The following is a 27,197-nucleotide window of genomic DNA, read 5'->3' on the forward strand; positions in this document are numbered from 1 at the left end:
GGAGTGAAAGATAAAAATTGTAGATTACTAGTGGAGAAGGGAGAAAAAGTGAGCAGATGGGGAGAACACTTTAAGGAATTGTTGAACATAGAGGATGGAAGTAATGCAAGTATAAGTGGCTGGGGAATGGCTGGGAGAAGGAGGGAGGTGAGAAGACAGGAAGAAATCAGTAGGATAGAAGTTGTGGAAGCAATGAAGAAAGTTCAATTGGGGAAAGCCCCAGGAATTGATGGAGTGTGTGGTGAAATGCTGAAGTATGGGGGAGAGATAGTAGTAGAATGGATGTGGAAAATGTGCAGATTGGCCTGGGAGGAAGGTAGAGTCCCGGAGGATTGGAATTCAGGTATAATTATTCCCTTGTACAAAGGAAAAGGGGAAAAAGAAGTGTGTGGTAATCATAGGGGCATCTGTCTTCTTAGTATAATAGGAAAAGTGTACGGTAGGATGCTTACTGACAGAGTTAGAGAAAGAACAGAGGAATTAGTTGGAGGAGGACAGGGAGGCTTTAGGAAGGGAAGAGGTTGTGTAGATCAGATATTCATTCTTAGATCTTTAGGGGAAAAGTTTCTAGAGAATGGAAAGAAGTTGTATGTGGCTTTCATAGACTTGGAGAAAGCATATGACACGGTGGATAGACATGGATTGTGAAAAGTATTAAGAATATATGGAGTAGATGGGAAGTTGCTGAATGCTGTGAAGAGTATGTATGATGGTGCTAAGGCTGCAGTGCATGTGGATGGTGAACTGAGTGAATTTTTCTCTTTGAAGGTTGGGTTGAAACAGGGATGTGTCATGTCTCCATGGTTGTTCAATCTGTACATGGATGGGATAATAAAAGAGGTACAAGGTAGGGTAGTGGATGTTGGAGTGGCCCCGGTGAAAGAGGATAGTGTTTGGAAACTCCCTGTACTGTTGTTTGCAGATGATACTGTGTTGTTGAGTGAAGACGAAGGAGAGCTGCAAGGCTTGGTGGATGAGTTTGGAAGAGTGTGTAAGAAACGGAATCTAAAGGTGAATGTAGGGAAGAGTAAAGTGATGGTCTTTGAGAGAGGTGAAGTCAGTGAATGTACAGCAAGGTTGGATGGTGAGGAATTGGAAAATGTGAGTACGTTTAAGTACTTGGGTAGTGTGATGAGTAAGGATAGAGGTTTGGAGGGTGAAGTGCTTGAAAGGGTACAGCAGGGAAGAAAGGTTGCTGGTTCCTTGAAAGCAGTGATAAGAAGCAGGGAAGTGAGCAGGGAAGTGAAAAAGTTACTACATGACAGTATTGTGATACCAACTCTAACGTATGGAAGTGAAGTTTGGACGTTGCTGGAAGGACACAAGTCAAGAGTGACGGCAGTGGAAATGAGTTATTTAAGAGGAGCCTGTGGAATCACATGGAGAGACAGGCTGACAAATGAGGATATAAAGGAGCGTTGTGGTGTGGATGTGGATGTGATAGGAAGCGTTAGGAGGAATACACTGAGGTGGTTTGGCCACGTGGAGAGGATGGAGGGTGAAAGACTGATGAAGAGAGTGTGTGTGAGTGAGGTGGAGGGGGGAAGAGGGAGGGGGAGGCCGAGGATGAGATGGAGGGATGGGGTGGAGAGGTATATGAGAGAGAGGGGTGTGGGTTGGGAGTGGGGCAGTGAAATGGCGTGGGACAGGGCGATGTGGAGGCGATTTGTTTGTGGCCACCCTGAACGGGATTGAGGAATCTGGCAATAGATAGACAGATAGACAGATATAGGTATATATAAATATATATATATATATATATATATATATATATCTTTGAGAGAGGTGAAGTCAGTGAATGTACAGCGAGGTTGGATGGTGAGGAATTGGAAAATGTGAGTACGTTTAAGTACTTGGGTAGTGTGATGAGTAAGGATGGAGGTTTGGAGGGTGAAGTGCTTGAAAGGGTACAGCAGGGAAGAAAGGTTGCTGGTTCTTTGAAAGCAGTGATAAGAAACAGGGAAGTGAGCATGGAAGTGAAAAAGTTACTACATGACAGTATTGTGATACCAACTCTAACGTACGGAAGTGAAGCTTGGACGTTGTTGGAAGGACATAAGTCAAGAGTGAGAGCAGTGGAAATGAGTTATTTAAGAGGAGCCTGTGGAGTCACATGGAGAGACAGGCTGACGAATGAGGATATAAAGGAGCGTTGTGGTGTTGATGTGGATGTGATAGGAAGCGTTATGAGGAACATACTGAGGTGGTTTGGCCATGTGGAGAGGATGGAGGGTGAAAGACTGACGAAGAGAGTGTATGTGAGTGAGGTGGAGGGGGAAAGCGGGAGGGGGAGGCCGAGGATGAGATGGAGGGATGGGGTGGAGAGGTATATGAGAGAGGGGGGTGTGAGTTGGGAGCAGGGGAGTGAAATGGCGGGGGACAGGGCGACTTGGAGGCGATTTGTTTGTGGCCACCCCAAACGGGACTGAGGCGTCTGGCAATAGATAGACAGATAGACAGATATAGGTATATATATATATATATATACATATATATATATATATATAAAAGCAGAAAGAATGAGACATGGGATACTCAACAATCGTATAGACCTTCCTGAAAAAATTAAATTTTAATTACGAGAGAACTGATCATAAACTTTTCAGTAATTTTGGCCCAAGTAATAATTATAATGAAAATGATGATGATGATGATGATTATTATCATCATTTTTTGCTTCACAAAGATGCCAGAACCACAGCGTGTTTGAGTAATGGTGCTGATGCTGGTTGTGTATTAAGAATGGTATGGAAGTATGAATGTAAATGGTAATAATTCAACCAGCAAAGACATACCTAATCCCTTTCACTTGAAGACATTTTTATCAGCCGCGATAGCAAAGCTGGTATTGTTTTCAGTTGTCTATCTGTCTGTATGTTAGTTACCATGATAACTTTGCAACCATTCAAGATATCAAAATCTGACAGGTGTGTAGTAGGGAAAAAAAAATCTATCGCGAGTCTGAAATTGGTGAAAGTAGGTCAAGGTCATATTCTGAGCCGCACTAGATATGTACTGTATTGGCTCGTGACAAGTGTGATACCCCCTTGGGGGACCTCTAGTTTTAGTTTATCCTTGATACCTCCACATGCTTTTGTTAACTTTGGAAAACCATTTGCAGTCATCGGTTTACAAAGTCTCCATTAACTCTTTCACAACTAGATTTCTCCCTCTAAAGCTGAATAAAGTCATTTCAAGGAGCAACAATAAAGTAGCAAGGATGTCAGTCAGATTCCAGTGGTCAAATGTCACTGAGTCAACAAAGAAACGATATTAGACTATATATCTCACAACTGTTACTTCTTATGAGTATTTTTACATCGTTGTCATTGTCATCATCATCATCATTATCACTGTCATCATCATCATCATCACTGTCATCCTCATCGTCATTGTCACCACCATCATCAATGTTGCTTTTTCCAAACTAGGACGGGGTCAGGTAGGATCCATGGTCATTTTTTTTTCCCCCTCCCTGGCTCTCTGGACCCTACCTCACCCCATCCTAGGGTGGGAAGGGAAAAGAATGGATGATGATGATGATCATGAACTTTTAACCACTTCAATCCAGTGATGTACTGGTTTGTATATTCCTCCTACCTCCAATTTTATTCACCTGAAAGGAAATTTCTTGTTCAAGGTGGGTGGACGAGGACTATATCTCACCTCTCCAGTTAAAAAATTCTCTTCCGGTATGAAATAAATCATGTGGAGATGGCAAAAATTAAATAACAAGTATGTCATAGGACTCACTGCTGTGGTGTTTACAGCTAATGCTCAAGGGGGCTAGAGCCTCTGCCCCTTTACTTTGCCAGGCACAAAGAACCCTCATCATCAAATGGGTTGAACTGCAACTGACAGGGTGTGTGGTACCCTCATTTCTTTTAGCTGGAGTCCCTGTGGCCAAATCTGTGTGGCATGCCAATGACTGATAGGGTTAAACAAAGAAAATTTCCATGCCTTTCAAAAACCCATTCTTTGCATACCTGAAAAACTGACACCACGTCACCCTTAACCCCTTGAAAGCAGGTGATATTCATTTTAATTTACTTTCTCCATCTCCTGATGGTATTACTCATCCCATGACAGACTTCTTGAATTGGAAGTGATAGATACAGTACAATTTGATAAACCTGTTTAATTAAAAAATAAACTAATCTCATTACAGTATGCATAACTAAGAACATCGCCGGATTTATAGGGTCATTGGCTTAGAATCTTCAACTGTACAACGTATATAACATAAAACTACAATATAAATGAGTATAAACCTAAATTAAAGAGTACCATACTTTGCTTTGAGAATTCAATTTCTTTGAAGAGTTATTCTATGAGCTCCAAGTAAATTCAATGATCAGATCATAGTAACCTTCATGATAAAGACAGTAATGGGATACAACACAGAATAATAAATATACCATAGTGTACATTCTATGCAATGCTGATTACCAACATGCCTATGTAACTGCTCCATGACATTTTGTGGACATAACTGATAATAATCATATTAACTTACAGTATGACCATTACCTTTACAGTGTGAATTACTGTACACGTAAGAACATATAAATGGTAACAGTACAAAACATTCCTTCAAAGCCTAGCATAGAAATAAAGTCTGATAATACATTTCATGAACTACAGTAAAGTACTGTTTTTGAAAAAAAAAAAAAAAAAAAAAAAAAAAAGCGAGAATTCAGCGACCATAAACAACACAATGTTGAGGGGGGGGGGGGGGGAAAGAGATCTTTACCAAATACAAGTCAACAAACTGCACTAATGGTATATTTGAGACTCTGAAGCAAAAGCAGTACAAGCACCTTCGATACAGTGTGCACTGGTCACAAAATGCACTTAAAGCTACGGGACCTTTGGAGAGCAAGAATGAGGTAACTATTATAGACAGAATTTTGCTATTTGTTTGGTTTTGAAGCTGAACAATTGTAATTTTTTGTTTTCTCATTGTAAAGAAATTCATAACTAAAAATGTTATTCTATATATTATTTTTAGTAAACCGAAAAAACTATTCTGCATATTCTTCTGTATTATTTTCTTAATAAAATGAATAACTGTAATAAAGCTTTTTCTTACTTTATTTTGTGTCAGAAGACCTTTGTTGATGCTTATGTACCAGACATCATGAAAAAGCAATAAATAATTAAAATGATACTCACTCCTGTCCTGCCCTAGTCTGCCTTGTCATCCTGCACTGTTCTCCTTAATCTTATATATATATATATATATATATATAAATATATATATATATATATATATATATATACATATATATATATATATATATATATATATATATATATATATGTATATATATATACATATATATATATATATATATATATATATATATATAAATACAGTCGTCGCCTACAGCGCGTGCTTCTATGGCACGTTTTCTATGACATGGTAAGGTGCCAGATCCCCCCAAAAACAAACCACGCGCATAAACTATACCTATGGCGTGGGCGTGGCAAGGTTTGAAACGTGCCTCTTGCCTCAGAACCCCCAACCCTACCCTTTCCACTTAAGCAACATCGTCATCGGAGTCAGGTACGTACAGTATTTTATGCCCTTGATTATTTATTGTTTAGTGTTAAATTTATGTGTAATACATGCATTGACTGATTACTTGATTGTGCGCATGTGTAAAGTGGGGGAAAAATAGGTAAAAGTGCAGTGAAAAGGGGGACTTTGGGCAAACGTCCAGAACCAAATTGCATTTTTCCCACAGGATTAGTTATTTGTATGGTGTGGTTTCCTATGGCATGGGCTCAGTCCAGAACCAATTAGCCGCACCTCAGGCGACTTGACTGTATATATATATACTCTCAAACCTCGATTTAAGGGACCTCCACTTAAGGGATTTCGGATTTAAGGGACTCCATATTCTACCTGACAAACGGACAAGCCCATTCAAAAGTGATACGTAATGTCTAGGTTATACACATTAATATGTTTCTTTATACGGTACCCGTAAAATAATATTCACAGTCATAAATAAGTAAGAAAAGTGAAACAATCATTGCATTTCATAATAAGACTATCTTTATATGTGGTAAAACAATGGACATTTTCAAGTAAGGGACAAGTTGATTCCCCATTTAGTCCCTTAAATCGAGGTTTCAGTGTATATATATATATATACAGTATATATATATATATATATATATATATATATATATAAAACTCACTCGATGTAGTGCTGCTTTGGGTGTCTGCCCCTTCCCCTCATCCATCCTTCCTCTTCTTTCTTTCCTTCAATCTTTCCTCTTTCTTCTGCCTACGGGTGACTTTACACTCCCTCTTCTTTCTTTCCTTCATTCTTTCCTCTTCCTTCTGCCTATGGCTAACTCTACACTGGGTGACAAACCAAATGGTTTCCTGTACACCAGGAAACCATATACTATGCTAGGTGGTAACCATATAACCAAATTATGGCACCTGGTGGTTTAGAGGGTAATAAAGATGCTCCAGTCGGATTAAGCCTGTGTATGTTTATATCCAAGAGATGGTTAGGGTTTATTGCTCACATAATGCCACTCAGGGATAAGTGGGGCTGGTCACTCTCATCTTAAATGTTAGGATCAACTTACCTAGTCCCCAGTTCCTATGCTCCTCAGGGGGTGACATAGGATTGGATAATGGATGGATGGATACATATACTGTAAGTACATTCATTCGTTTTGTTAGTTCATTTTGAAGGCTCCAACATGCTTGCATGCATCAGCCTTGGTCACCTAATGGAGGCTCTCCATGCTGCTCAATCTCTGGCAGCTTCCCTATTCAGTCCCATATCCCTGAGGTCACACTCAATGACCTCGTCACTGGTCTTTTCCGGTCTACCTCTCGCAACTCTACCCCTAACATTAACAAATCTCACTTTCTGCACCCAATTATCATCCCCCATCCTCTCCACATGACCAAACCATCTCAAACTACCCCTCCTCAATATGCACTGTATATATATATATATATACAGTATTTATAAAAGAGGTACTGTACATATGCTGTGGAGTATGTAACGGCACTGACTGCACCACTTGGGGGAGGGGGGGAAAGCTTAGGCAGGCTCCACTAATACTTAGCTGATGGTATAAGACACACTTTTGCCACCAAGATAAGGATCAGTGCCAGCTCTGCTGCAGAGTATTTTTTTCAGTCAAAAATCGTATGTTGTATTTTTCATGGATTCTTCAACTATATGAACTATGACATTTATGCAATTCATCCATCTCCCAACATACTGTACTTTATGGTCTGAGGTACTGTGAAGCATTAAGTGTGGATAGTTTTGCCTATGAGGTGAAGTCTGGATTCTGGGAATCTGAATGGTGAGTCAATGAGATTGTGGTCCACTTAACTGGGCATGCTGTTGACTTGTTCTCCCTCTATCAGGATTTTCTTTGATGAAGATGATGATGATGATGATGATGAAGATCATGATGCTGGTGATGATGATGTGGTGATGATGATGATGATGATGATAATGATCATGATGGTGGTGGTGGTGGTGGTGGTGGTGGTGGTGGTGGTGGTGGTGGTGGTGGTGATGATGATGATGATGATGATGATGATGATGATGATGATGACAACAACGACAACAATGATGCTGATAAAACCTCTCTGAGGGTATCATTATCTTTTTTTCTGGATTGTGTTTGTGCTAGTTTTGCTTCATTAGGTCTCATCTGATATCAGTCAACAGATGACAACAAACTTATGTTAAATACAAACTAGTTTTAAAAGTTGTAGCACTGAACTGGTCCCATCATTTGGCACCAAGCTTTTAGATGAGTATCAGCGTTTCATTTACTAAACACTTTCAATCTCCTTGTGATACTGTGTGACTCTAACGAAAAGCCATCTCCATGCAAAGTGCAAGAAATCAGTACAAATGTCAGCTATGGTGCAGTAGCATGACAATGAAGAGGAATTATGCATGATTGTGCAGTGCAATACTTATCTACATTATTCAACACCCTAGCCATTTGTGCACAACCGAGAAGAATGAATGAAAATGTTAAAGCAGAGCTAATGGACAGTATTCCTAATGATGACTTTAAAACTACAGTATGTTATTTGATTACAGACTAAACTCTCATCACATAAGACTGGACAGTTCTGCTCAATGAAAATCCAGATATACACCAATAAAAAAAAGCTTCCGTATCCACTTAAAGAATGTCTCCAAACTGTAATAATAAAAAGAACTTTGGCAATGAAATTGCAGTATCAAATCAATTCAGCAGGTAACAAACCATACTGTACACTCGGTCACAAAAGTATCGGTGCACAACATGCGTGAAACATTTGGGACCACAGAACGAAGGTCACTGAAATATTAGTATCCAACCTACCACACGTTGGTAGCCCTGATGTCGGGAGGTGTTATATATCACCAACTAGCAATATCCTCTTGCAAACATATAGCAAATGTAATGTTTATATAGACAGACACTGATGATACACAATGAGACGTTGGTAATGTCAGCAGTTGTTCGAACCTTTTCGGTAGGCATCGCACCCCCTGTGCACCGATACTTTTTTGATCGAGTGTACATACTCTTATATGTGATAGTAACAAATGACTTCTAATGCTATATCAATTAAGTTGAATATGAGGTAAAATCTAATAACTGTACAAAAGAACTATATACGGCTGCTGGTCAGCTACCACAGCATTAGTTTCCCTTTACTAAATACAGTACAGGGTGATCCATTACTCTGAGGGCCCTGAATAATGCTGGTATGCTGTATCTGCTGTTAATGACCTACTTACAGGCTTCAAGATATGCCAAGCATAAAGTGTATTTGAGAAATTCCCTATCATTTGGGGGTGCTCAACATCCATTCACTCGATGCAGTGTTGCTTTCAGGTGCCTATCCTTTCCTCTCTTCCTTCTTTCTATCCTTCCTGTCTTTCCTTCCTCTTCCTTCTGTCTACAGGTGACTCTACATTGAGAAGCAAGTCAAATGGTTTCCTGTACACCAAGAAACCATGTACTATGCTAGGTGGTAACCATATAATCAATTATGGTGCCTGGTGTTTGGTGGGCAACTAAGGTGCTCCAATTGGATCGAGCTGGTGCAGGTTTATATCCAAGGGGTGGTTGGGGTTTATTGCTTAAGTAATGCCACTCAGGGATGAGTGAGGCTGGTCACTCTCATCTTAAATGGCAGGACCAACTTGCCTAGCCCAGGGCTCCTACGCTCCTCGTGGGAACAGAGGGTTAGATGATGAACGAATGAATGAATTTCAATTAAAAAGAGAAATCTGTGGGACGTAAAATGTCACTCTCACGCTGACTGGGCATCCACTGCACTGATCCAATGAGGATGTCATACACAATAACTGTGCAAGCACAGTATTCTTAAACCTCCTGAATTAGCTCTAAACTTTTTCCAATATGGGGTCATCTCAAGTGAAAACTATGTTAAAACATGCCTCACACACTCAGTGAGTTAAAAGTGAACATTATTATGAAGAGTGCAGCAATCTCAGAGAATACACTACACTGAATATTTGTTAATATAAAAAACAGGTTCAATTATGCTTGAACACTGATGGAGACCACTTTCAACATCTCATGTATTTATAAATAAAATGAAATGAAGAAATTAGGTACCAAATACATGGCTACTGACATTATTCTAGGATCTTACAATAGTGAATCATCCTGCAGTACACGTTATATAAATATCTGGCAAGAGCAAGATCAGAGCAACAGTCTGTGCTTATGAAAAACAACAACAATGCACATCAATATGCACACTAATTTAACCCCTTCAATCCAGTGTCATATTTTTTAGGTCTAGCTCATACTAAATATTATTCAGCATTGGAGAAGTTGACAGTGGCCGTTAATAAAAAAATAAAATAAAATAAAATCATCAAGGTAGTATAATTAAAATACAAATTAAGTCACTGGACTGAAGAGGTTAATTTTTTAAAGACAATGGTATCATTTTTACTATACTGTATGTACTGCTAATTTAACAAACAGGATTAATTTTGAATTTCACATTAACCCCTAAAGACCTATGCTGTACGATCGTGCTTTTGTGTAATTTGACATGCCAGCCTATCCCACACAATTGATAAAGACACACAAAAAACTGGGGGAGGGTAACTCCACCCCTTTCGTGACGTATATGGGATCAGAGCAATGAGAGCTAGAGTGTCTGGGGTGGTATGGTGTGACTGGCCACCTAAGGTGGGGGAGAAGGAACCCCCCCACCACCACCGTCACTTTACTGTACCTCCCTCAGCCCCATTGCGTAATCTCCACACTGTCCCCTCCCAACCAACCATACCCCAACATACCCCCTACAGCGGTGTGTGTGTGTAGCAACCCTTCCCCCCTCTCCCTCCTCCTCTATCCCTCCATCCTCCTCCCCCCTCCAGCCGCACACACTCCACCTCCACTTTTCGTTTGGCTTGTTTTGTTGCTATGGGCGTATGCCACACTGACATTTCATGCCTAGGGAACACTTAACATTGACATTAGTTATGTATATATAATTATTTACTGTAAATAATGCATTTTCTGTACATTGTCTGTTTTTGCCTATGGGGGATTGGTAACTTTTTGGCATCTATGACAGGCAATTGTGCGATAACTATTTGGTCAATCAGGCTGAAACATACATTTTCAGGTTTGTAAATTCAGTCTCTTGAAATGTGGAAGAAAAATTTTTACCTTGGTGAAAGTAAAAAAATCGACCCTGTTTTGCGGCTGGAGGGACAGACCTACTGAGCAAATTGTGTACTTTAGGGGTTAACGGCAATTCAGTAATGAGTACATAATTCACTGCATTAGTCAACCTGTAACTTACAAGACTTTCATGAGACTAAAAAAAAAAAAAAAAAAAAAAAAAAAAAAAGGTGTAGGGAGTCTAGGTCTCTGCCAAAATCTACTTTTTACTTTGCTAGCCCCAATTATTCTCCCATCATTATATAACAGACATATTCCTCATGCAACGACTGTATACATTCAAACTCTATGTTCCTCTTATATACTCTGAAAGCACTCTAGTCTCTAGGAATCACTCTATGCGCACTCCAACATGTATAATACCTACACACACAGTATATGTTCCTCTCAGATTCTCTATAAGCACACTTCATTTTAAAAATCACTCTAAGCTCCTCTCAAGACACTTACAGGAACTCTGTGCACCAAAAATCACCCTACAGACCTTCCATAGAACTCTGTTCATTCATTCATTTTTGAAGGCTCCACATGTTTGCATGTGTTGGCCTTGGTCACCTAATAGCAGCTGTCCATGCTGCTCGATCTCTGGCAGCTTCCCTATTAAGTCCCTTATCCCTGAGGTCACACTCAATGACCTTGTCCCAGGTCTTTTTCAGTCCATCTCCGGCAACCCTACCCCTAACATTAACACTTCTCACTTTCTACACCCAATTATCATCCCCCATCCTCTCCACATGCCCAAGCATCTCAGTCTACTTCTCATCATAATGCCAATACACTCCAGTCCCATCCTACCCCTTAACTCTTCCATCATTAACTAGCCCCCCCAGGCTTCACACTCAGGGACGCAGTGTATGTCCACCTAATCATCGTCATTTCTGTACGTTTGAGCCTGCGAACATCCTCTTCATTTACTGCCCAAGTCTCACTACCATACAGCATTATACTCCTAACACATGCTGCATACAAAGATCCCTTAGCATGGAGGGACAGCCCTCTTCGTCAGCAGGGGCAACAGCTCCCTGAACTTCTTCCAACCACTCCTCACTCTAGCTGCTGAGCTAGCTCCAGCCCCACATAACATGTCTCCCAAATAACAAAACTCTTCCACACACTCAAGAGACTAACTTCAATCTTTTCATGCCTGAAAATCTCCACCTGCTCTCCCTGACACACTACACATGTGAAATCAGCATTAACTCACAGTCTACCTCTAATACCACTACATCTCTTATGTGCTCACTTATCACAGACACTGCACAAGATGGAATTACTTCCTACACCCTTGTGGTAAATTGCACATAGCCACTTCCATAGAACTCTGTGCTTCAGAAATCACCCTATGCACTGCATCTTTCATAGAACTCTGTGCTCCAGAAATTAATCTACCGCATGTATTGTCTATGCTCACACCGCAATGCTCCATGTTCAACTATGCTGTGAATCAACAATGCTGATATGGGAATGTTTTGGGACTGCTGCAACTGAAAAAGTTTTTATTTCACCTTTAATTTTCCTGTGAATGATTGCTAGAGGAACTTTTGATACTGTTGCAGTTGTAATCTATGAATGTACTACACTGTGAATGTTGTGACCAAACATTACTGCATATATGGGTACTTGATAAAAGATCAACATGTCATAGGAGATAGTCATTTCTGCTGTTTAGTGGTTCTCACTCCAATAAATATACATTTATTCACAATTGTCACTACTTTCCAGATGATAAGGAGGCATTATTGAGTACCGTACCATGAAAGGATACTGTAAGTGAAGTCTAAGCACTACAGCAGCATCTATTGTACAATGCAACCGTAAAACAAGAAAATTAATAATTACTGGTAATATGCTATTTTTACCATACAGTATTTGTATGATAACCTCTTAAGAAAATATCACTTCTTCATTACTGACAATAATTCCCAGATAATACTGTACTTTGGTTCTTATATTTTTAATTATCTGTACAGTACTTGTATTAAACTAACGCTGCAACTTTATGATAAAAAAAAAAAAAAAAAATTACACAATATATACCAATGATTAGGGACTTCCTGGTAAGCCAGTGTCTCATGGCTACACAAACATATACTGTACAAGTACTGTACAGTACTGGAACATTACATTCTTGAAAAATTGGAACAGAGACAAATCTCATAAAAGATTCAATCATAAATAAAAAATAAAATGGACTTACAGTACCTGTATTAGCTTCAATTTAATAGGTTATGTAACTTACAGTTAACACAGTTTCTCTGAGACAGTCTGATTAGGTGTCGAAAAGTACAGCAATGAAATTTTGTCCGAGTTTTGTACTTTCACTTGTTTACTGACACTGTCGTTCCTTGTATATGTCGGTCAAGTGAAATGATGGCTACAAGAAAATAACATTAGATTAGGCTCCAACATCTGACAACTGTCAATTCTGGGGATGCCTAAAAGACACTGCTCCCATATCCATTGGCACTGACGAATTACAGTATTTATCAACATCCACTAAAACATCACACCACAAAACCAGCTACACAATGGCTGAGGGAGGACAAAACTACTATAAGACATAAGCATCAAATGAGGCACTCTGTCATAAAGACAATCCAGGCACAATAAACTTTGTTGATCTCAATACTGTACCATAAATATAATAGTGGGGGAAAAGGCTTCTGCTGCCCTACACCACACTCCAGTCTCACATCACCTCTTGCTAAATGAGATCTAGCAACTTCTTCACACAGCTCATGGCTCAGTGGACACTGATCTTCCATCGAGGCTCACCAAAAGTTGCAACAAAATACAAACCTTCACTTGCATTCGGGACACTCCATTCATATGTCACCTGGAAAATGGCATGAGTACAGTAACACTCCTCCGAATAAGCCCACAGATGAAACTTATTACAAATAAGGTCTTGCCTCTAACTCGTGTTCTCTATACATTATCATCCTCATACAATATAGACACAATTACAAGTTGTCTTTTCTTTTTCACCTATTTCTGGCTATTATATTCACATATATTACAGAAAATTATCTGTTACATCTCTACTGCTACCTTTGAAGCTGATCCGCCAGTTCCCAAAATTTACAGCAGCTACCAGTGATATGGAAGAAACTCTAATGTTTTGGGACACACCTTTGATTTAAAAAGACATACTGCATAGTGGTGCTGGAGAGGGACACTTTCATGTGGCATCACTGATTTAGCAGGGCAGGTGTGCTGCTCGGTTATACAAACATCCCTCGACTCCCTCCAAATCCCCAAAAAGATGGATGTAGGATTGCCAGAGAAAGGAAACTTCAGCCTGTAGTCTACCAGGTTCTCATTTCAAATAAGCCTGGGGCTACAACTACTACTACTATTACTTTATAGCACTGGATAAACTGGAACTTTTTAACAAATAACCAACCTGACTAAAGATACTGTTATTGCTGAATGCACATTAAATCTAGTACATGTACAAAACACCAACATTTTTTTCACTCAAGCTTCTTTACAGTAATTCTGGCCTTTAGAAAACCACACAATAATCAATCCTTATGTGATTCTAGCTTTGGAATCATCATTTCCTTACCCTCTTCCTTCCATCATGCCACATTTTTCAGTCTATTCCTTAGACATTCCATACTTATGGTTACTGCTATGGTATATGAGAAACATAACATGGTCACGTCTCTCTTACTTGGAAGAATTTTAAATATGCCTGGAAATGCTGGGTATTGGGAAAAAACAACAGTGATGGCCTGACTTACCTGAAAAGTGTAAAGTCAGAACAAAACTGTTATATCTTTCCAATAAACACCACTCATAATGCCAGAAAGGGACATCTTCAAGTGGTGGCACTGACATGGCCAAGCGACTGAACTGCCTAATTAGAGGTATGTAAATGCTCCGCAACTCCCTCCCTACCCCCAGAATGAATAATTTTTGACTGCAGAAGAAGGGTAACTTCAGCCTGCTTTCCACTGGAATGATGTTCAGATAAGCCTGGAGGCATGAAGCAAACAAAACAAATTCTCCCATATGTGGGGTATCTATTCAGCTATCTACTGCCAGATGCCTTAATCCCATAAGGGGGTGGCCACAAACAAACTACTCGTACCTCTATGTTGCCCTGTCCCCCACCATTTCACTGCCCTGCTCCAACCTCACCCCCCACCCTCTCTTATATATGGTACCTCTCCACTCCATCTCTCCATCTCATCCTTGGCCTCCCCCTCCCTCTCCCCCCCTTCACCTTTCTCTACACTCTCCTCATCAGTCTCTCGCTCTCCATCCTCTCCACATGGGTATAATTCTCCCAGTTCATGGTACCATGATACAAGAAACTCTCTCCTTACCTGCTTCTCTTGACTCTCAATGTAGACTCTAACTTTAGTGGAGGACACCTTCTCTACAGCAAAGCTGACCTGAGACTTGTTCTGTATGACTGGCAACCGCGTCACCCGACTCACTCCATCCAGAAACACACAACCTGCCAACAAATTACAGAAACCTTCTGTTGCAAGTTGTATTTTTTGGCATTCATTTTTGGCATTACATTCACCGTGAATCATAATACTAAAAAGCAAGGCTATCAAAGTTCCAAAGCTATCTATGAACATAAACATGATCTGCCAAAACTCATTTATGAAACAGCTTTAAGCAAAACAACTATACATGAGGATTAAATGTTTGTCCAATTCCGACTCAGTGTGACATGGCCTCAACTGCAGCACCAACCCTGAGAGATACAGGTTGCCTGAAAAGTGAAGCTGCTCTGTGCTCAGGCTGTCACTACACCACCTACCTTCAGCACTAAGGAATAGGGTGCCTGAGAGGAAAAGCAACTCTGTGATGAGGCCCAAACTGCAGCACCTACCCTGATCACAAAGGAATAGGGTGCCTAAGAGTAGAAGCTACTCTATGATGAGGTCCAAACTGTGCACATATCCTGGGTACTATGGAACAGGGTGCCTGAGAGAAGCTACTCTACGATGATGCCCAAACTGCAGCACCTACCCTGAGCACTGAGGAAGAGGGTGCCTGAGAGGAGAAGCTGCTCTGGTCCGGTCACTGGTTGGCATGTCAAACCCACACCTTCGTCACTCATTCCACCTCCACCACTTACCACCTGGGGAGGGGGGTGAATATTTATAGGGGATCTCAACTAATTTTCATGACAAAGTAGTCCTCACATCACTAAATGGAACAGAAATAAATATATATATATACTATATATATATATATATATATATATATATATATATATATATATATATATATATACAGAATATTTGCATGCATTTTTCATTATAATAAGCACTATACATTAGTTACTTGTGAAGTTCTTGGAAGCTGTATTACTGAAGACAAATGTACATAACAATTAATCTCTTAGTACAGTACTGAAACTAGAGGAATTTTATGGATAAAGCTCATGAAACACTATACATACCTGTACAGTCAGAGATTAAATTCACCTAATGTTTTGTGCCTTCTTTTCACTTTCCTGGTTAATAATCCTAAATTGAGAGAGACCTGGAATATTTCTCTGCACACAGATGATGTTTCCTGATATAATGTGCTAAGGATGGAAATGACAGATGTTTCCTAAGTGTGCAATAGATGCAGTAGAGCTGTCATCCCCGACTTAACACTGGGGGAAATATGCATAAGTAATTCATATTTCAAACAATTGGCTGAAGAGTGTAATTGTAAATGTGTATAAAGGGAAGGGTGATGCCCTGGAAAGAGGGAATTATAGAAGTATAAAGCTTTTAGATCAGATAATGAAGGTAATGGAGAGAGTTTTAGAAGGTATGATTAGAGAAAGAGTGAATATTGATGAGATGCAGTTTGGGTTTATGCCAGGTAGGGGGACCACTGATGCCATATTCATTGTTCGACAGCTTCAGGAAAAATATATTGGTAGGAGAAGGGATCTTTATTTTGTTTTTGTTGATTTGGTAAAGGCCTTTGACAGAGTCCCTAGAGAGGTGGTGAAGTGGGCAATGAGAAAGCATGGCTTGGAGGAGTGGCTGGTTAGGGTGGTTATGGCCATGTATGTGGGTGCTCACACCCAGGTGAGAGTGAATGGAGATTTGAGTGATGAGTTTTCCGTGAATGTTGGTGTGCATCAGGGGTCAGTCTTGAGTCCCATGTTGTTTATCATGGTACTTGAAGCCCTTTCACGTGACTTTAGAAACGGACTCCCGTGGGAGTTGTTGTATGCTGATGATTTGGTGTTGATTGCAGAGAATGAAAGGGAGGCGGAGGAAAGGTTTAGGAAGTGGAGAGATGGTATGGGGCAAAAGGGTTTAAGGGTAAATGCAGATAAAACAAAAGTGATGATGTCTAGGGTTGGTGGCGGTACTGTCAAAGACGAGGGAGAGTGGCCATGTGCAGTTTGCCACAAGGGCGTGTGAAGTAATTCCATCTTGTGCGGTGTGTGTGATAAATGGGTGCATAAGAGATGTAGTGGTATCAGAGGTAGACTGCGAGATAATGCTGATTTTATGTGTACGGCGTGCAGGGGTGAGCAGGTGGAGATCGTCAGACGTGAAAGGATTGAACTTGCTGGTGAATCTCTTGAGTGTGTGGAAGAGTTTTGTTATTTAGGAGACATGTTGTGTGCTGGAGGTGGGGCTGGAGCTAGCTCTGTGGCTAGGGTGAGAAGTGGTTGGAAGAAGTTCAGGGAGCTCTTGCCTCTCCTGACATTGAGGGGGCTCTCCCTACGTGCTAAGGGGTCTTTGTATGCAGCGTGTGTTAGGAGTGTAATGCTGTATGGCAGTGAGACCTGGGCAGTGAAGGAGGAAGACATTCGCCGGCTCAGACGTACAGAAATGACAATGATTAGGTGGATGTGCAGTGCGTCCCTGCGTCCAAGGCCTGGAGGGGCTGGGTTTACAATGGAAGAGTTGAGAGGTAGGATGGGACTGGAGTGTATTGGTGTTGTGATGAGGAGAGGTAGATTGAGGTGGTTTGGACATGTGGAGAGGATGGGGGATGATAATTGGGTGAGGAAGGTGAGAAGTGTTAATATTGGGGGTGGGGTTATGAGGGGTAGACCGAGAAAGACATGGGACGAGGTCATTAAGTGTGACCTTAGGGTTAAGGGACTGAACAGGGAGGCTGCAATGGATCGTGCAGCGTGGAGAGCCGCCATTAGATGACCAAGGCCGACACATGCAAGCATGTTGGAGCCTTTAAAAAACGAAAACGAAACGAAACAAAAATAAGTACATAAATAAAGCTGGAACAAAGAAACTGCAGGGTATGTTGAAAGACACCTAAATGATCATGTACTCACACAGAGAATGACAGCTGGGAGTATTACTGACATGAGAGTTGAGAAAGATAAGTGTATTATAAGTTTCATCAATCCTTTTCACAACTGTATCATGGATTTATTCTTTATACTTACCCCAAAATTTGAAAAAAAGTGTGCTATTATTTTATCATACACTTAGTCTCACCCTGAACAAGACTGATGAGCCAGACTTGAGTAGAGGTCCATCTGAGTGGAGCACCTCTGTGTCGCTGGTTACCTTGGTGGCCAACCGTCCATCATCAGCCACGCTCCACCCACAACCTCCTCGCTTCCACCCTAAAACACACCCTCAATCAGACCCTTAAATCTGATGACGTGTTTTATTCTTCCAACTACCAAACGACTTAATTCAAATCAGGAGAGACTTTTCGAACTGTGATGATTTGATACAGTCTTAAATGACACCTTCATTACAAGACACATCCCCTAAACAGAATAAAATAATCACTGGTTAGCTAGAATAAAGTAATGAAATGTCATTGGATTCAAGAGTTAAATTTAAACTTAAACACAAAGAACATATGCACAATACTGGAATAATTTCTGTCTGCAGGTAGTATGTGGTTTACTGCCATTAACCATGAAAGGTTCTACCATGAGAAACATGTATGAAGTTGCAAACTTAATAACTAGTCCCACAATAAGCCATATGTATTTAACACCTTCAATCCTATACCATATTCTGTATTATTCTAGCTGATGATTTTATTTTGCTTTGAAGAGTGCCATGGTGGTGGTGAGGTTCATGTAAGTTATTTAATACTCCTCCTTTAAAAACATCTCTCTTAGACTGGATAAAACAGTATGGAGAGGGCAAGAATAAACTGAATAACACCGTAGGGAATAAAAGTGTTAACTAAATACTATAATATTTAACTAGAATCAGTGTTCCCACGTCTCTTCCATCCAGTCAATGTGCACTACACTCTATAAACAGTATTACAATTTATCTAATATTAAACTTACCAACACACAGGCATATATACTCCTCGGCTAAGACACTTTTTTATCACACCTGCCATTCCGCTCTATTCTAGATATTACAGCTTAGGCTTGTAGTGTATGTTTACATATTTTTATATCGATAAATACTGCATCATAACATACAAGAATAAAGGGTACCTGATACAAATATAAACTGGTAAGGAAAAAAAATGGGAGAAATGGAGTTCCCCCGAGCTAAGCCCTGTATTGGACTATGTAGCCCCACTAGGGTTACAGGAGCGAGCTACCACTCCCGGCCCGGCAGCCCGGGCGAGGCTCGAACTCGCAATCCCCCGATTACGAGTCCGGCGCGCTACCACTGTGCTACCGCGCCCCCCACTGGTAAGGAAAAGCATCTACGAAGCCCTTCCTAAACTGACAAAAATACTGGCCAAGGTAACAAAAGTATAAAAGTTTTTATTTTGTAAGAATATCCCAGATGCTTGACTAAGAAGTGGAGTGATATTATTGGCTGCTACTATACTATAAGGACTTACTGAAGTGGGGAACATTAGTGAGGGCTGACTGCACGAGGCTCCAGGGACCAAACATGGTGGACCCCTCACGCCTGGATGCCACCCGCAGTAGGTATGACTCGCTGGCTTTGAGATCCCGCATCAGGTAGGAATAATCAGGACCAACATAAGCAGTTTGGAAGGCAGCTGTGTTAGGGTCAGTAGCTCCGGCATTACTCAACTGGAGGCAGAACTCTATTCCATCATCAGACACATCTTCATCAACCTGAAATTTAATCAATGGCTTTATTAACTATGAATTACTGTAATGCACTTTAATTCTGTAATACAACTACACTAAATATCAGAGGTTCATAACTACTAGCTCACACAAGCATGCTACACTAGCCAACAGAACTGAAATGGGAGAAAATGCAAGGAGGACACTGAGGGGGTATCTGTAATGCTCTTCCTACTCACCCTACCTGCTAACCCCATATTTTCTACACTATTCTTGCTCTCTCAAGGCTACTCAGCTTAGAGGATAATTTTCAAGCTGGAAGGGGTAGATGTAGCTAAAAAGGGGGTCTCCTATATTAAATTAAAGTCTGGTAGCAACATAAATAAAATACAGATGATGTCCTTGAATGGAAGCTCAAAGATAAGGAGGAAGTCATACTACATTATATAATAGTAGGTAGTGAAACTGTACCAAATCATAACTCAACTGTCATACTGACGTGAAAAGCTCCCTGTTACTTTTTTTTTCCCCTGCTGTTTTCAGAGGACTTTAACTCTGGGGTGACCTTTTGAACAGTTCCATCCATCCATCATCCAATCCTACGTTGCTCCATGAGGAGCGTAGGAGCCCGGGGCTAGGCAGTTGGTCCTGACATTTAAGATGAGAGTGACCACCCTCACTCATCCCTGAGTGGCATTATGTGAGCAATAAACCCCAATCACCCCTTGGATATAAACCATCACCGGCTCAATCCGACTGGAGCACAATAATTACCCACTAAACCACCAGGCGCCAAAATGTGGTTATATGGTTACCACCCAGCATAGTAAATGGTTTCCTGGTGTACAGGAAACCATTTGGCTTGTCACTCAGTGTAGAGTCACCCACAGGCAGAAGGAAGAGGAAAGAATGAAGGAATGAAAGACAGAAGAGGGAGTGTAAAGTCACCTGCAGGCAGAAAGACGAGGAAAGAATGAAGGAAAGAAAGACAGAAGAAGAAGGAAGGAAAGAAGGATGAAGGAGAGGCCAGGCAGACACCCGAGAGCAGCACTACATTGAGTGAGTGGATGGTGAGTGCCTCCTCCTTTTGAACAGAAAGGGATATAATACCAGTATAGCCTTAAATCCTCCACTGCTACAGATCCTTTCTTTGCTTTTTTATTACCAGTATTATTAAAAAAAAAAAAGTAACAATAAAATCTAAAATACTTCCATGGGATGAAGAAGTGAAAGAACATGTAAATATGAGTACAGAAACATACCTCCTCCCATGAGACAAGTAGAGCACCAGGCTGCTCAACAATATTAGTTATCTGCACAGGTCCCATCCTAGACACCCGACCTGCTTCTTGAACCAGCTCCTGCACTTCCTGGGTTAATGATGGGTTAGCTGGAAACTCCACACTCACACTGGCCACTGCACACAGTGCTGGAACCTCAGGCAGGCTGAAAGAAAATGTACAGTACAGTGGAAAGCTCCAGTAAAGGATGCATTGCACAGAGGTACTACAGTCCAAAAGGTCCAGCAAATAGTAAGGTATAGCCTTAAAGTCTGCAACTTTAACTGTTCACATGTTAACAGAACTTGGTGTTTTTCATCCATTACTGTACTTACAAGTGAGTTTTTGCTACTGCTGTCCTGTACTGCATGTATTTATATAGGTCTGAAATGGTGAATACAGTACACAAATACTATTCATTACTTTTTGCTGTACACAAAATTCTTTTAATTGTACTGTATTGTTATACATGTTCTAACATCTGTTATGAATTCCATACAACTGGAATTACCTGGTCATAGCTGCTGCCTCCTCCTGGAACCTAAGCACTGTATCCCGGGCCAAAACTCCTGGATGCTGCTGGAGTCGTCTGCCCTGCACTATCCGCGCCTCTGTCTCTTTTACACGAGTATCAACCACCCCAACACATTGATCCAAGGGATTCACAGCTTCTTCCTCCACCTACAACATGCATATTATACATTAATACAATAATTCAATACTCTATCCTCCACCTATAACACACATACACAGCACTGTACAGTACATACATCACTGGAATACACTGTACCATGCCCCTAGTTCACAAGGGTCCTGCCTATTCAACACAGACCTATTTCAATTAGTCCTTTCAATACCATGACATTTATTTTTTCAATCGGGCTACCACTAAATGGTTTCTTCAACTGTGGATGGACCTCTAGTAGTGAAAGGGTTATTCAAGGCTACACTGTATCTAATTCCTCCATTTCAAAAACTCTCCCTTACAATGGCACGGACAGCAAAAATATGGCTTACTGTACTATCTCGCAACTCACTGAGGCTTTGACAGGAGTGAATCCTGCTTGTATAGTTACAGGTTTCCTGCCAACTGGGAAATTTCTGACCACAACAAATCTATAACTACTGTGAACTGAGCAAAAATATTTCATGGTGGGTATGTAGTGTAATACCATAATGATGATGTATAGTCATCATCATCATCATCTAATGCAGTGTCGCCCCATGAGGAGTGTAGGAGCCTGGGGCTAGGCAAGTTGGTGCTGACATTTAAGATGAGAGTGACAAGCCTCACACATCCCTGAGTGGCATTATGTGAGCAATAAACCCCAACCACCCCTTGGATATAAATCTGCATCAGCTCAATCTGAATGAAACGCCTTAATTGACCACCAAACCACCAGGTGCCATAATTTGGTTACATAGTAACTACCCAGCGTAGTAGTTTCCTGGTGTTCAAAAACGCATTTGGCCTGTCACTCAGTGTAGAGTCACCTGTAGACAGAAAGATGAGGAAAGAATGAAGGAAAAAAAGACAGAAGAGGAAGGATGGAAAGGAAGGAAGGAAGAGAGGAAAGGACAGGCACCTGAGAGCAGCACTACATCGAGTGAGTGAGTAATTTTGCAATGGTCACTCACTGGCCATACAGCTGCACCACACAGACTGTTTTGCAAACCAATGGGGTTAATCTTCATGTACAGTAGCTATTATATCAAGTAAGTATTGCTCCTTCCTCTTATGTCCTCTTCTTTCTTTCCCCTTCCTTCTGTCTACAGATGACTCAACACTGAGTAACAAGGCAAATGGTTTCCTGTACACCAGGAAACCATTTACTACACTGGGTGGTAACCATATAACCAAGCTATGGTGCCTGGTTGTTTAACAGGTAATTAAGGTGCTCCAACTAGATTGAGCCTGTTTTGGGGTATATCCAAGGGGTGGTTGGAGTTTCGGCTATTGCCCAAGTACAGGTAACTCGCACGGAACACGAGGGTTTCGTTCCTACCGTGCCGTGTTAGGTGCGAAATCGCGTATATTTAAACTACTCCGTATTTTGCTCCCTAGACCCCCCAAATGTGTTGTTTTGCTGTTATCTGTCACTAGAAAGCACTTTAAGTGGTTAGAAGGTTTATTTAATGTTATAACTCACAAATACAGTACTCCTGAGCAAAACTTCAACACACAAGTACTGTACGTAAACACAAGGAAACATTCCGACGCCGATCATAGGTAATAAATTAGGTTAACTGGTACTAGTGCTTTAACTTACAAGTACATACCAGAACAGTACATATTTAACTTAGAAATGCAGTACTGTGATATCGAATGATTTCAGTACATAATCTGTTAGGAATGGCTGGAAAAAAAAAATGTTATGAATACATTTTCACCTTTTTGATATATGTTTATGGTAGTTTCGAGTTATTCTTTACGTTATCGTTGTGCCCATGCTTGGAAAAGGGGGCGAAAGAGTTGAATTATCAGTCCTAAATGAGAAAACTGCACGTCCTGCAAGGCTAGACTCTGCCACGGGAGAATAAAGTGGAGGGTCAGTCCGATTAGCAATAAGGAAGTTGTGTCACAACTTCCAGCTCCCACACCACGAGAATGGCTAAAAATAGAATCGTAATGCAGTTTCAGAACTAACAATAAGTCTAATTATTACGAATACAGATACAAAGCAGAAATAAATACGTTTACAGACGGGGAAAACGTATTTCTTCCATCATAACATGTTCATCTTTCTCAATCATTTTACGTTCATCTTTATCATTTTACCTTGTTATTTTCGCAATATATATTGCTGTCTCGTAAACAGGGTGGTTGTTTGTGTTTTGCAAGGGAGGAAAAAGGTTGTATTTTCTGTCTGGGTCGAGATAATGGGTGTAACTATGTGTGATTAGGCATGGCCACGAGCGAAAAAATCGTACATCCACTCATCACGATAGCCGGTGGTGAAATGACAGATGATACATGAGACGGTGAAGTCAAGGTCATGTCCCAGATTTTCGTTCACTTCCCGAAAGTTTTCACAGTTTTCTACAAGTTGCAAACCATTACAGCAAACCTGAGCAAATAGGTAAAGATACCAAGACAAAAATGTATTTTTCTCTTATTATAAGTCTTTAATGAACAAACAAAAAAAAAGGCAATATTCCGACGCCGATCATGGGTAATCATATAAATCAGGTTAACTGGTTACAAGGCTTTATTTAATGCTTTAATTGCTTACAAGTACATACCAGAACAGTAAATATTTAACTTACAAATACAGTACTGTAGAAAAGCAGTACAGTAAGAGTTTAACGAACAAACAAAAAAGGCAATATTCCGACGCCGATCATGGGTAATCATATAATTCGGGTTATCTGGTTACAAGGCTTTATTTAATGATTTAACTTTATTTAAGTGCTTACAAGTACAGTACATACGAGAACAGTAAATATTTAACTTACAAATACTGAACAGCACTGTGGAAAAAACGAACAAATAAAAAAGGCAATATTCTGACGCCTATCAGGTAAACTGGTTATAAGACTTTATTTCTTGCTTTAACGTTATTTAATAGTAATTTAAGTTGCACATAAACTTACCAGAACAGTACAGTACTGTAAATATTTAACTTACAAATATTGTGCTACTGTACTCGGGAATGTCTCACTCACTGAATAATTTCCCGCCTAGATCGTCACGTAATCAAAACAAACCGCGCGCTGCGGTGACGTTCGAGGATTTGATCTTTCAAAGGCCTCTCCTGCGTTAATTTGTAGTTTTCATAATGGTTTTTTAATCTTACGTTGTCTAATATGTATCCCAGCCCTTACCGCGTATAATTGCGAGCGCGTTCCGTGAGATCGTGTTCCGTGCGAGTTACCTGTAATGCCACTCAGGGATAAATGAGGCTTGTCACTCTCATCTTAGATGTCCGGACCAACTTGCCTAGCCTCAGGTTCCTACGTTCCCCATGGGGCAACACAGGATTAGATAATGATGATGATGATGATGATTAAATATTGCTACCTTAGTTCAGCACTTATAACGTACAGGAGGTACAATACAATACCGTAATAAGTACTGTATACAGTATTTTCTGGAGTTTAAAGGTAAATAAATAAAAATAAATGAACAAATACTTCTCAAAAATGTTCCTATCTCACTGAAACTTCAAAACTCACAAGTCTGTACATAGTGAAGCAACTGTATGTTTTATCACAAATTAGTGTACCAGGTAAGTATTTTTATACATAAGTGATGTACAGGAACACAATTAAGGCATTAAGCTTTACTCCTGACTGTTTTTGTTTATGAGCATCTTCCGAGTCAAATGGTGTAAATGATAAGGTATAAAGTTTTGTCCCTAACTCATGTTTCTCTGCATCATCTTTCTACAACTATCCTGATGTCCAGACAAAGAAATACAAGTATGAGAAACAGGAATATCACCTCACCTTGTGCACTTCATCTAAGAGCTGTTTCCGTCTATTATTGACTGTTTCTGTGATGGATGAGAGGAATGTATCAAATACATTGTTGATTGTCTGCTTTGTTTCGGAAGCACTATTCGTCACCTGCAAAAGAAATTTAGCAATCAACAGAAGCTTGAACATGAAGCAAGGAATCTACAGTAGTATACAAAAAATATCAGAATGCACATAAAATTATTAAGGTAAAGGTTATCTTGAACACCTCACATTCTTCTACAAATCTCTTTACAGTCAAGTTCACCATTCTCATCTATCATACTGGTAATAAGACACAACCATGTAAAAACACCGGGATTTTCACCTATAGTATAAGGGTGATTGGTACCAGCCTCCTGAACAAACTCTGAAATATTCTCACAGTGTCCTACTTTACCTCCCAAATACCTTCCAAAGGCTATCAAAATGGACTTAATAATTTTCTGAAATTACTGCTTATATAATACTGTACTTATGCTTGGAATCATATTAAAAGGCTGAGTATAAAGCCTCTATGACTGTCACAGCTACTAGTAGGGTGATGTAGAAGTTGCTCTTGGTCATTAGAGACAGAAAAGAAGTACCGTACCTGTAGGCTCGTTCACTGGGTGGATTGGCAGAAGGAATGGAGAATCAAAGTTGATGAAGAAAACTGAAATCCCTTAAATGCTGAGATGAATGCCATACTACAGTTCATTTATTCTAATGTGACAAAGATCCCCCTAACTTTTTAGCTCAGCTGACGGTCAAGTGCAGGCAGACTGGAGAGCTGATTTGACTAGTAAACAAGCTGACACATTCATACAGTATCTCATAATCATGGCTCATCAAATTTCATGCAGGCACAATTCAGTACATTCCTGTAGTTGTGGCAGAAGCCTAGTTCTGTCAGGTGAAAACAAATCAACTATAACAACCACTGAGAGTCACTGAACCTCATGCAACCACAAATTAGCAATGAAGCTCTAGAAATGACTCAATTCCTTCAGGTGAAAGCAAGCTGAACTTTACCTGGTTTTTGGCTAAAGAAAGTTGGTGACAAAGATGGTGAAGGTGGTCCAAATGATGCTCTAGGCTGTCAATGGTGTCTACCAAGTCGTGAGAGATCTGGCTCTGTACGTGCTTCCGATACTCCTCCCGCAGACGCTCTGTTGTGCTGTTCGGTTTCTCTTCCACATTGGATGACATCTGGACAAAGAATTTATGTGAAATGGAGTGAATACACTTTCTTATTAATCATTCACTGATGGGTACAAAGTGGATGCTTAACTTTTCATATATTTAATTCTTGTGGCCTGTCCTCTGCTCATGCCTAAGACCTTTCCATTGCAAATGTTTTGAAGTGCAAATACACAGAAAACGGGGAAAGAGTAACTCCTCAGCTCCTAGCTCCATCCATTATCACATCTACACTAACCTAGAGTAAACCTACCAAACTTTCATGTGCATGCAATGGCAGATAGGGGAGCTGGAGAGGTGTCTCCTTCCCCCAAAATGTTCTATGTATTTTACAAGCTATCTGAGATGGAGAATAATAAAAGATGACCTCATTAATTACATCACCAATAGGTCTATTGCTTGAAAGAGTCTACTCCTGGGAACCCCTATTTCTGGATGGGTTAGATTCTATTAGATTTGGATTGTGTGTTTTTTGCCTTGTCCCATTTAGGAGTCAGCCACTCTTAATTTATCACCTCCATCTCACTCTGTCTTTAGCATCTTAACAATCCTAT

The 27,197-nt window shown here is 40.3% G+C and overlaps 1 protein-coding gene across 1 annotated transcript; it reads right to left on the reverse strand.

Annotated features, from left to right (window-relative positions):
• Positions 1 to 13,477: 13,477 nt before the first annotated feature.
• Positions 13,478 to 26,652, reverse strand: LOC145408210 (cytokine receptor-like factor 3). Its single transcript, XM_080278967.1, has 9 exons — positions 26,476 to 26,652; positions 25,453 to 25,572; positions 21,515 to 21,684; positions 20,986 to 21,169; positions 19,525 to 19,768; positions 18,189 to 18,319; positions 15,733 to 15,844; positions 15,072 to 15,205; positions 13,478 to 13,570 (listed from the first exon to the last, which is right to left on the reverse strand). The coding sequence occupies exons 1-9, from the start codon at positions 26,650 to 26,652 to the stop codon at positions 13,478 to 13,480; spliced, it is 1,365 nt and encodes a 454-aa protein (XP_080135093.1).
• Between the last annotated feature and the right edge of the window lie 545 nt (positions 26,653 to 27,197).

The sequence above is a fragment of the Coenobita brevimanus genome, chromosome 76, assembly GCF_032717465.1.
Source record: "Coenobita brevimanus isolate Jiangsu-jjx chromosome 76, ASM3271746v2, whole genome shotgun sequence".
NCBI lineage: Eukaryota > Metazoa > Arthropoda > Malacostraca > Decapoda > Coenobitidae > Coenobita > Coenobita brevimanus.

Excerpts from the sequence above, each read along its gene's own strand:
- LOC145408210 (XM_080278967.1), bottom strand. The coding sequence starts at position 26,652 with ATGTCATCCAATGTGGAAGAGAAACCGAACAGCACAACAGAGCGTCTG. Across the intron at positions 21,170-21,514 it reads GAGGCAGCAGCTATGACCAG|CCTGCCTGAGGTTCCAGCAC; the intron begins GTAATTCCAGTT and ends ATTTTCTTTCAG. Across the intron at positions 18,320-19,524 it reads CACTAATGTTCCCCACTTCA|GGTGGAAGCGAGGAGGTTGT; the intron begins GTAAGTCCTTAT and ends GGTGTGTTTTAG.